This window comes from Scardinius erythrophthalmus (assembly GCF_964197995.2).
Source record: "Scardinius erythrophthalmus genome assembly, chromosome: 11".
In the NCBI taxonomy this organism is placed as follows: domain Eukaryota; kingdom Metazoa; phylum Chordata; class Actinopteri; order Cypriniformes; family Leuciscidae; genus Scardinius; species Scardinius erythrophthalmus.
In genome coordinates, this window is record NC_138231.1 from 6,654,622 (window position 1) to 6,667,121 (window position 12,500).

General features: G+C 36.2%; 1 protein-coding gene and 1 long non-coding RNA gene across 2 annotated transcripts in view; one reads left to right on the forward strand and one right to left on the reverse strand.

Moving 5' to 3' along the window:
* Positions 1 to 12,500, forward strand: part of klhl29 (kelch like family member 29) — a 308,679-nt gene that overhangs the window by 99,202 nt on the left and 196,977 nt on the right. Inside the window, exon 3 of the mRNA XM_081378916.1 lies at positions 5,675 to 5,971. Within this exon, the coding sequence (XP_081235042.1) occupies positions 5,705 to 5,971 (267 nt within the window). The 5' untranslated portion in view covers positions 5,675 to 5,704. The remainder of the gene's footprint in view (positions 1 to 5,674; positions 5,972 to 12,500) is intronic.
* LOC308698667 overlaps positions 1 to 12,500 on the reverse strand; it is a 21,730-nt gene that overhangs the window by 1,182 nt on the left and 8,048 nt on the right. Inside the window, exon 2 of the long non-coding RNA XR_014031092.1 lies at positions 8,613 to 8,744. This is a non-coding gene — a long non-coding RNA (uncharacterized lncRNA). The remainder of the gene's footprint in view (positions 1 to 8,612; positions 8,745 to 12,500) is intronic.

The window sequence follows — 12,500 nt, forward strand, 5'->3', positions numbered from 1 at the left end:
TACTGATTGTATTGTATGGTTTTCATTTTTTTAATATTCACTGAAAATCAAATCAAATCACCTTTGTCGTCACATTAAAGTCATTTAGTTGGGAATCGTTGTATGTACTGATGGTATTGTATGTTGTTAATTCCCCAGAAAAAGACTCAAGTAATTTTTTTCCTGTAATTGGACTGCACTGGTTTCACTGTGTTTTCTGTGAGTTCACGAAAAGAGCCGACTCATTAGAGTCATATATTTTTTAATCAAACTACATTAATCGTGCTGTATGCATTTGATTCAAATAAAATAACTGACTCAGTTGAGTCATTGTTTTCTGTAATTGGACTGCACTGGTTTTGCTGTGTTTTTGTGAGTTCACGAAAAGAGCCGACTCATTAGAATCATATATTTTTTGAATCAGACTACATTAATCGGGCTGTATGCATTAATTTACATAAAATAACTGACTCATTTGACTGATTGCAGGCAGTGTGCTACTTTTTTAATTCCCTGAAAAGAACCGACACATTATTTGGGAATCGGTTGTATTGGACTGGGCTGCGTTTCCCAAAAGCATCGTAAGCCTAAGTTGATCGTAAAAACGATCGTACGACTGATCTTAATATTACGGTCTGTTTCCCAAAAGCATCGTATCTTAAGTAGCACTTGAAAATCTTCGTAGAACTACGAGTGCTCTGGAGTAATCGTACATCCCCAAGTGAATCGTAAGAAGACAGATTTATGAGGACACCTGCAGGACAACCGGCACATTACACCTTTAACTTTATTCAAATGCAGTGTGATTATAATATAAGGTTTTGATTGTACTTTCGTACTTTGTCAGAAAACAAAACAAAAAAAATAGCAGTAATTTAATCTAATAATTTTAATAAAAATTAATGTAATGAACAAAAAAAAATCCTTTAAATCTGTTAAAAATTACATCTTTGTTTCGCTCTATCTCCTCTAAAAGGACATTAATTTAATCTCTTTGAAAGGTATCTTTTCGTTGTTTTTTGTTGTTGTTTTTTTTCAGCCATTTTGTCAGTGCCTCCGCCTGTAGGTGCTTTATATAGACTTGTCTTGATTGCTAATCCACAACAGATGACAATTATTAGGTTAAACGTTCAGAATACGATTCCATATAAGGTTATATTTCAGCACTTCGCGAATGGACAGCGACTCTTAAGTAGCACGTATGTTAAGTGCATTTTTGGGAAACGCTCGTGGAATTGCTGCGAACGTTCGTAACCTTGCACGTAGAAAGCGCTCTTAAGAGCTAAGATACATCGTTATCGGGAAACCTGTCCCTGGTTGTGCTGGATGTTTTTGATTCACTGAAAAGAACCGACTCAGAGTCATTCATTTAGGAATCAGGCTACATTAATCCTGCTTGATGTGTTTGATTCACATAAAATAACGTTCGTTCTGTAATTGGACTGCACTGGTTTCGTTTTTGTTTGCTCGCTGAAAAGAACCGACTTGTCAGAGTCATTCGTTTTAGATTCAGACCACTGATATCCACAGATTGTGCTGTATGTTTTGTCTTCTCACTGCTCTGTCTCACTCTCTCGCTGCCTGACTCACACTTCATATATTCCTGTCTCTCTCTCTGTCTCTCTCTCTCTCTCTCTCTCTCTCTCTCTCTCTCTCTCTCTCTCTCTCTCCCTCCCCCCGTGGCCCGTCTCACTTTCTCTCTCCTCATCCTTTCCATCACTCTTTCTTCGATTCAATCTTGATCTGGCGAGTACCTGACTTTCTGCATGTGTTTTGCTTTTGAACAACTTTAAGAGTTTTATTTTGTGTTAATTAGTCCCATTGCTGCTTTAGTGTTTTATTTAGTATTTTAATTTTACACATTCATATACTGTTCAGTACTGACATCCCCTCTTCTGTTTCTCTCTTTTTCCTTCATTCTTTCACTAATGGCATTCACGCTTGCAGCTGAACGTCGCTTCTAATCATCAGGCCTGTCAGGAACCTCTGTCCAAAAAAAGAATACACTCGCCTGTCTTGTTCTGCCTCCATCGCCCCATTAAAATCATTACATGTTTACAATTGAAATTTCAGTCAATTCTATATTGGCTGCTCTTCTTTACATTTCTCTCTCTCTCTTATATTAACTGGATTTCTATTACCTTGATTCAAATGTCTTTACGAAACTACGTAACATAGGATTAAAACCACTGGCGCACTGTAGGGCTGCTCGATATATCGGAATATCTCAAATGTAACCGTATATTGGATCCGTGCAGCTCTTAAAGTGACAGCAGCCTAATAACCCTGCGTCTGTCTGTGTGCTTAATGTTAATCAAACCACAATAGACAAAGAGAAAATCACTCATTACTCTTGACTATAACTTTTGTAGCTTTAATAAGAATTAGTATATATTTAATATATTTGATTTGATGTCAAAGCTGGGGATTCAGGGTTTTCCATTACAGCATTATGAGCCGATTATATTATGGTTAAATTTGCCTATCTAGAGCAGTTTTTACACTGCGGCCACCCATATATGAAGCTGCAAGTATACTTGGTGTTTACACAGAGGACAGTGGATCAACAGCGGATCACATGTGAATGTTGATTCGTGTGCATCTGACTGAAAATAGGCCAGAGCTGCTGTAGTTTTTCAGGGTCAACTGCTTTATTGTGATCAGATTTACCCTTCATGATTGATAGAAATCTAAGAAGATAATATTCATATTCGTAAAAAAGTATTTTATCACAGATATGGTGCAATAAAAAAGGAAGAAATATCAAATAGATGGCTAATTTGGACAAAATAACTTACAATATCACCATCAGCAATGCACTACACCTCAGGTAAGATGTCACAGCTCCTAATATTTGCCGTGATTCAAAGCAAAAGCTGATATTAATTTTTCTGTTCTGCTTTTAAGTGCATTGCATGTAGAGAATATGGCAAGACAACGCACAGATATGATCTACATGTGTCTAGTGTGAATCTACAGTGTTAGAGGCGTCTATATAACAGTGCCAATCTGTTATAAGCCATGAATAATTAATGTGCTGTTTTAGCCTGCAACGCAATTATGGCGGTGGTGTCATTAGTGGGTACTGTGCTCCATTTGTGTGTGCTTATATATTTGTGTGACCTCCTGGGAAAACTAGGTTTCTGCTGGAGGAGGTGTTAGTGAGGCCAGTAGGGGGTGCTCACCCTGTGGTCTGAGTGGGTCCTAACGCCCCAGTATATTGATGGAGACACTATACTGTCAAAGAGCACCATCCTTAGATGAGACGTTAAACCGAGGTCCTGACTCTCTGTGGTCATTAAAAATCCCAGGATGTCCTTCAGAAAAAGAGTAGGGGTTTAACCCCGGCATCCTGGCCAAAATTGCCCATTGGCCTCTGTCCATTATGGCCTCCTAATAATCCCCATACTGATTGTCTTCATCACTCTGTCTCCTCTCCACCGATAAGCTGGTGTGTGGTGGGCGTTCTGGCACACTATGGCTGTACAATGTACACCATTTAAAGTAACATTTAAAATGTTTATATGCATGTGTGTGTGTATAAATATATAAAATTATTAAATATTGATTTCAGAATATATGATCAACATCTGTAAATTTGTAGTTTTATGATTCCAGTATTATCTGTTTTAATTCGATTATGCTGTTTGCAGTGGTTCATGGGATTGTAGTTCCTTCACTAAAGCCGGTAAACACAGTCTTGAACCTTTGTATTTTTGTCCGATTTTAAATACTTTTTTGCTTTTGCAATCAAAGTTTGTAATGTTATGATTCACCTCGTAGCCGATTGTCTTGGTTCATTGCTTATAACGCTTTAACGAAGACTTCCTGACAATCCCTATGGGAGAAATGAATGGGAAAAACACTTCCGGGACCAACGCCACTGAAAAATTGGGCTTGCACTTTTGCACTATTTAGTTTATATACATGTTATAAGTAGTTATGTACAGTACATGTTTTTATTTACTTGTATGTAGTCACAGCTTCTTGTTTTAATTGAAAAATTGAATATATTTTCATTCCTCACGATTCCCTTCCATATTGATAAGCTAATATTAATAGACGTCTATATATCTCATGATTACTTCTAGCCCATGCTGTGTAGTCTACTCTTTTTGGTCGAAAGCCACAACACAGAACAACAGTCCTGGTAAACCTCATTCCACACTTCTGTCTTGTTTAGCTGACTCCAATATAAAACAGCGAGCCAAGGCACAATAAATCCTGAATTTGTTGCAGAACAGCAGAACGGCCAAAAGTGGCTTATTTTACTAACAGCTTAATCTGTTCCCACACATACACAGAGAGAAACGAATAACGCCACTCCCAACCTCAGGTCTCCAGAGTTATTACATGAGGATGTGTGTAGAGGATGACGACAAGATAAAGAAGATGAGACGGAAAATGAGGTTAGCACAGTCTCTAACGCAGCGCTAAAGCCAAACCGCTGCTGGTTCATTGTTTTCTCATATCGTGTCCTGCACAGCTATCAGCAATAAAGCTCAATAAAACTGCTGATTAGATTAATTAAAATCATGAGGCCTTGGAGCTGTACAAGTTTGCTCATTAAGAACACTAAGGATGGTTGGACGGATCTCTTAACCATCTGGAAGAGTGCAAGTTTTCCTGTAAACTTGTGTTTTTCCTTGTGGGTCTTGTAAATAAACACTCATTTGTCCTCTTATGAAAGCTGGCAGAGTCTGGATTATAATAAGTAGATGGGCTATTTTTCATGTGTGAAAACAAAGAAGCCATGTGCATGTGCTTGATCATATGCGATCATGTTTGTCTGTATTAAAGGCTCACATGTTGTTTTTAAACCAGACTAAAATAGAAGTTATGCTGCAATAGAAGGACAGTCATCATTTTTGTACAAAATGTTTGACATAGTTTTCTTACAAAAAATGTAAGTTGTTTAGGATCAGTTTTCTCTTTATCTTTTTATAGGTTATCATAGTTTGAAACAATACGTATTTTAAGAGTGATATAATTTTCTTTTTTTTTATTAAAATGCATTTATTTATTTGTTCAATTGTTCATTCATTCATTTAATCAATTTTCTTATTTAGTTTGTATTTACTTTTATTGAATTATTATTCATTTGTTTATTTATTGAATTAAATAGTTTTTATTTGAATTCAAATTGATTTATTTAATTGGAATCTTTTGTTTTATTTTCTCAAGAAATTAAACATTTTTTTAATTTAGTTTTTATTTACTCTTATTTGTTAGGTTATTTATTTTAATATTTTGATATTCTTATTTATTTGTTTATTTATTAAATGAATTAAGCTAATTAATTTAATTTCAGTTTATTTAATTGGAATGTTTTATTTAGTTTTATTTATTTAGAGATGTTGAAAAATGTAAAGTAAATAAAAAAATCTTTCTTTAGTCAGGCTGAAAAGTGACCAAAGAAGTCTTCAAACGTTTGTCCGAACACAAAGGAGCTGCACTCAGTCATATGCCAGCACTCATATCAGTGCTAAATGCTCATGTGTTATTTTTTACACGCAGCTGAAGCGGTGCCATTTTTATCTACTGTCTTGCAGATATTGAGATGTTTGCTGCAAGTTTTGTTGTGTTGCGCGTCAAACCTGCCAAGAAGCTCGATTTGTTTGGTGCATTCTATTTCTATCTGTGTTTTGACAGGGTATAATCAATGCTATCGCTCTCTTTGTGTTCTCTGTTGCAGACAGTGCCACGTATCCTCTAAGTGGAAGTGATGTCACGACACCACCACCGCTTTGAGAGAGACTACCGAGGCCCCTGGGATCGTCGTGACCGGACCAGCGGCCTTCACAATGGTGTGGGCAACAGCACCTGCTCCCCTCCCGTGGCCAACGGCAACAACCGTCCAGGACTCCTCCCACTCCCGGTCATCCCGTCCCTCCTGCCCACCCCCGTGACCATCGCCGTGACGACGGCCAGCAACGACCTCGCCGCCAAGCGTTCGGGACCCCCTTCATCCGCCACGGCACCTGTTGTGAAGGTATACGCTGCAAACGAGGGGGCAAATTCCGCATCCAAATCACTTGCATTTCCATTTCGCTCACACTGCCAGATTGCTTCATTTGGTCGCAGCTCTTCTTCTCCTCGCTAATTTTCTCTTCCATTATGCAAATGAGAAACTCTGAGCAATGGGCCGAATTAAGCTAGAGCCCGTGGCTCTGTCAAGTCTGTTGTGGGCAAGAAATAAAAGGCGTCAGCTTGCTATTTGAGTCGAGATGAATGCCATTCTGGAGAATTAGTTCAAGGAACGAGAAAAGCATGAACTGTTGTTTCACTCTTCATGGCGTTTAATCAGATTAGCTTGTGTTTCACTTAGATTTCATGCATAAAGACAGTTTACTAGCTACTTGCCATGCGGCTGTTGCAGCCCACGCTCTGATAATGACATGATTGACGTGACCTTTGTTCGTCTTCGCCAAGACCCACAAAACGTACACATTTTGAAAGTACTGTTCACTTGACGTCACAGAGTCTTTCGTTAATGGCTAATAAGGGGTGTTTGCTGTGGTATACGGCACTTTTGGATTAGTATAGTGAGTCGCTGGAGGTGTGCGCAGTAGTTTTCAGGGTAATTTCTCTTGGTTTCAGTCAGTAGAGTCTCCCAGCAGATGGGCTTGCCAGCTTTTCTCTACCTCGCTTGAAGCCCACTTCAGGGAGCAATCCGGGCTCAAAATCTTGGCATCTCATACTACAGCTACTGTCATCTCACATCGGTGCTTTTTGTTTGAACTTTTTCGCTTGAGTGAATTCCGTGGGACTTCTGTGACGAGAAAGCTTTGTAAGTATCAAACAAAATGCTTTAGCATTATGCAGATTGTATTAACACTAACTCTGTGGGCAAACGCCAACAGTTGGACGCTGACCGCAGAGTTCTGCTTTGACTTTGATGTGTCCCTGTGATTAGCATACTGAAAAAAACTAAACGTTTTCATCTAAAAACTCTTTTTGTAAAAAGTATTTATCTACACTACAAAATAAACTTTCAGATTATATAGTTTAATAAGATTAGTGTTTCTCTGGCTCAGAAACAATGGCTGTTTTTGACTGAATGAACCTTAATTATGATGTCATTTGTGAACAACATTACTTGGGATGGACCAATATGAACATTTTCGCTGATAATTCCGATTAAAGCCTATAACTGATATATTGGCCGATAAATCTAAATCCAAATTTTTATATATTTTTTTGTCATTAAAGTTTTGAATGATTTTGAACTACTTTACGCTAAATAATAGGGATGGGCCAATATGAACATTTTCACTGATAATTCCGATAAAGCTGATAACGATATATTGACCGATAAATCTAAATCCAAATTTGTATACTGTGTATATATATATATATTGTCATTAAAGTTTTGAACAGTTTTGAACAACTTTACGCAAAATACTAGGGATGGGCCAATATGAAAATTTTCGCTGATAATTCCGATAAAGCCGATAACCGACATATTGGCTGAAAAATCTAAATCCAAATTTTGATTATATATATATATACTGTATATATATTTTTGTCATTAAAGTTTTGAATATATATTTACTGTATATATATATTTACTGTATATATCTTTTTTTCTGAATATATATATTTACTGTATATATATATATATATATATATATATATATATATATATACTGTATATATATTTTTGTCATTAAAGTTTTGAACAGTTTTGAACAACTTTACGCTAAATACTAGGGATGCGCCAATATGATTTTTTTTGTGGAAAATTACGATAATTGATTATAACCGATATATTGGCCGATAAATTTAAATCCAAATTTTGATACATATTTTTTGAGAGCCTGATTACAAAAACAAAAGTCTCACTTTTAAAAGCCATGTCCCAAACATATTACAATACAGTAGCCTATAGTGAACCAGTGTAAGATTCCTTAACTTTAACTTTAAATTTAAATTTAATTTTACTCTCCAAATTTTTTTATCAAAAAGAAGAAGAAGAAATAATACAAAGAAATAAAGCTGCACATGTAATACATAACTGTATTTTACTTTTCAAAGTGATTCCAATAATGATTCCACATCTGAACTGTTTTAGCTGAAGAAAATAATACAGTATCGGCTTTAATACAGCCCTACTAAATACAACAAAAAAAGAGATTCTTGTAAGAAAGTTTAGAAAAAGCTAAAAACACGATAAGCAGCAGCGTTTAACTGAAAAGGTGACTTCTCGAATCAGTCAATTGTTCCTTTTTGAACTGTTCAAATAGAAAACTGCTATTTTAAATTGTAATAATATTTCATAATATTACTGATTTTACAGTATTTTGGACCAAATAAATGCAAAGGCTCAGCCTTGGTGAGCATAAGAGACTGAAGAGAAAAAATCTTATTGACCCCAAACTTTTGTACAGTAGTGTACACAGAACAACACTTTTACAATGTTGTTGTGCTAGCAGTGTCATTGTATGCAAAGAGCTTTGTAAAGATTCTTCAAAAATGTCTTGAAACTTCTGTTTTCTCTGGGAAAAAATAACAGCAAACAGGTTTGGAACGACATGAGAGCGAGTAAAATAATGACAGCACTTCCCTTTTAAGTTTGGTAGCGTCACTACTTTTAGTTAGTTAGTCCCCAGCACTGGAGGGAATGTGTTTACCTCAGATTTCTTTAATTATTGCCTGAAGGAAACTCATCAGAACACGGTAGAGTCTTGAGGGACCGCCACTTTCTCTGTCATCCGTCATCAAAGTCTCCATGTTGTTTCGGCTCACGGTCCAGCTCATAGATGCTATTCAGATAAATATAAAAGCAAAGGCAGCAGAAAGAGATGAGAAGAGATTTTTTATCTAACAGCAGAGAGCAATAGCGTCTTTCCTTGGTTGTGACATGACTGTCTAATAAGGCATATTGTGTCTGTGTGTGTGTGTAGTTAATGACTCTGAATGGTGCATATTTATCTGGGAACGCGTTTGTTTTTAACCTTGACAGGTATGAGGCGTGTGATTGAGTTTGTCTGGCTGATCTACGGTCTGCTTTTTGTGCACAAGCGTGTATGAAAGACAGATCGGTATCTAATTAGCGAGATGGAGAGGGACCCTCATGTTGGCTCACACGTCTTTTTGTGACAAACTCTATGCAACTAACAATAAATAAAGCGACTACTGTAACTTTAAGAAGCCCATCTGCCTGAACTGTCTTTCATGACTAACGACACTTCAAAACGAACAAACGACTCTTAATTGAACTAGAGGTGTGGCAGCTTATTTACTCGCCTCCTCTTGTAATTAATTTTGTTTGTAATGCCTTTGTTTATTTATTTATTCCCTCGAGCATAACCGCAAATCCACAGCCGCTGACAGAGGCTTTTTTCATTATTCCATGAGTGCTTGGGAAAGTTTATTAGATCCTGTTTAGAGTTCCGTAATTGACACACTAAATATTAACATGTATTAATACTAAAAAGGGTTACACTTTATTTTGATCGTCCCCTTCAGACATTCTGTTGATTTATAAGTAACACTGCATATACATGTCAACCAACTTTCATTAGAGTATTAGTTGAGTATTAGTATACTGTTAGGGGTAGGGTAATAAGTTGATATGTACTTGGAAAGTTAGAATGACTGTTAGCAGATATTAAGTAGACAGTCTATTAATACTCTACTTAATCTCTAATGAGAGTTAGTTGACATGTAGGTGCAACTTTACTTATAGTTAACAGATTGTCTAAGGGGACCATCAAATTAAAGTTTTTTTGAAAATGTACCTGGGCATTCTTTGAATTTACCATGGTACATTAACTTTACACCATGGTATCCGTCAAATGACTATAGTTTTTCCATCCCTGCACCATGGTATCTTTCATAATGTACTTTGAAACTTGAATTTTCTCTTTTGGTCAATTTCACAAATGGCAAGTAACATGCTGAATTAAACATGAAATTGTGATGTCGAAAGACTGAAATTGTATTTTCTTGCAAAGCCTACTCCAATCTGATACAGAACATCTTTTATTTACCATCCCTTAAGAAACTGTAGATTGATCCCACTATTTGAAGCACAAAACTTTGGCTGGTGTGCTGGCGACAAATGCATGCTCAACATTTTCTGTGTGGGTGTTGCTAACAAATGATTGAATGCTCAGTGACAAGATGCTGTTGCAGCTGTCAATGCATCTGCTTCTGAGCGTTGTGCAGTTACTGTGATGAACCCATCTTAAAGCTGTTGACCAGTGAGATGCTGCGGAAATGATGCAGGCCGTCAATAATGAGAGAGAGAGAGAGAGAGCGAGAGCATCATTACTCCAGTCTTCAGTGTCACATGATCCTTGAGAAATCATTCTAATATGATGATTTGCTACTCAAGAAACATTTTTAATTATTATCTAGTATGTTGAAAACAGTTGTGCTGCTTAATATTGTTGTGAAAACCGTGATAACGTGTTTTTTTTTTTTTCGGGATTCTTTGCTGAATGTAAATTTAAAAAGAACATCATTTAATTAAAATAGAAACCTTTGGTAACATTATGCGTTTTTACATGCTGAATAAAAGTATTAATTTCTTTAAAAAATCTTGCAGACACTAAACTTTTGAATGGTAGTGTATATTTAATTATTTATAAAGAAAACACTTTTATCCAAAGCAATTTACATACTGTATGAGCAATACAACCAAGAGGTTTATCCTAATCAGGCAATAGAATGAGAACGACTGAATATAAATCATGATGTATAGCATGATTAGAACAAAATCGATAAGGCAAAACAACACATAAACATGCACAAGACTTTGTATGATCTGTATCACTCCAGTTGATATTTGGCATACTGAAGTATATGGAAGCTTGTTTCCGCCACAGAATAAAACATTTTAAAAGATAATTGCGACTTTTTATCTCACAATTGCGAGTTTACATCTCGCAATTCTGACTTTATTTCTCAGAATTGTGAGATATAAAGTCAGAATTGTGTGAAATAAAGTCGCAGTTGCGTGTTATAAAGTCAGAATTGCGAGATATAAAGTCCGAATTACGAGATATAAAGTCGCAATTGCGTGAAATAAAGTAAAAATTCCGAGATATAAAGTCAGAATTGCGTGAAATAAAGTCACAATTGCGTCTTATAAAGTCAGAATTCTGACTTTTTTTTCTCGCAATTGCGACTTTATATCACGCAATTTTGACTTTATAACACATAATTGCGAGTTTATATCTCGCAATTCTGACATCTTTTCTCAGAATTGTGAGATATAAACTCACAATTGTGAGATATAACGTCCAATTCTAAGGGGGGAAAAAAGACGGACTTTCTTTTCTTTTTTTACCTCAGAATAGTTTATATCTCACAATTCTGACTTTATAACACGCAATTGCGACTTTATATCATGCAATTCTGACTTTATATCTTGCAGTTGCGTGTTATAAAGTCAGAATTGCGTGATATAAAGTCGCAATTGCGAGAAAAAAGTCAGAATTCTGACTTTATAAGACGCGATTGCGACTTTATTTCACGCAATTCTGACTTTATATCTCACAATTTTGACTTTATAACACGCAATTGCGACTTTATTTCACGCAATTGCGACTTTATATCTCGTAATTCTGACTTTATATCTCGCAATTCTGACTTTATAACACGCAATTGCGACTTTATTTCACACAATTTTGTCTTTATATCTCGCAATTCTGAGAAATAAAGTCAGAATTGCGAGATGTAAACTCGCAATTGTGAGATAAAAAGTCGCACTTATCTTTTAAAATGTTTTATTCTGTGGCGGAAACAAGCTTCCATGGAAGTACTATCATCTGATAGCTGATAAAATTGTACAATCTCTCCCAGTTATGCTACAGTGCAAGAAACATTACTACGAGATTATCTACCAAGAGACCAACCATCACACACAGCCCGAGTCTGTTTCCTACTCTATTATCAGTTAAATGCATGAATCACAGGTTAACCCAGGTCATCTCGCAGTGCTGGTCAGATCCATTTGCACATCGCAAATTGATGGAAAGCAAGTGTTTTCTGTTTGTGGAAAGCAATTTCATTCTCTTCTGGGGCATGACACATATGCAGCCATTTGTGCTGATTATGTTTGTTTACAGCATTGTTTGAATTCTTGATTCTGATTGGTTGACAGGGGTTCTGAGGATGTTGATTCATTTCCAATCCTTCGTGACAGGTTTGTTGATGGCATTGCAGTTCTGTATCTCTTTGCAATGTTTTTCTCAACTAATAAGTGGCTTTGGGGCAAATTTGAGCAGGATACTTTATCAGTTACGTCTGTAAGGTTGAAAAAGTGGAAAACGTCTTGAGATAAAGATGTTTAATAGACGTGTGCTTTTTATAACCGTAGCTTAAGTGGAATAATTGACTCTTGAATTCTTAAATTGTTCTGTACAAAACCCATTTGTGCGTACACAATATTCATACATACCACCCAATACCTTTTTGTAGAGGTCAAGATCCAATATATTATTTTAGAATCTACAGAATATGGCTCATCTTTCTTTTAGCAGAAGCACATGATTGGATTCATCCAGAGG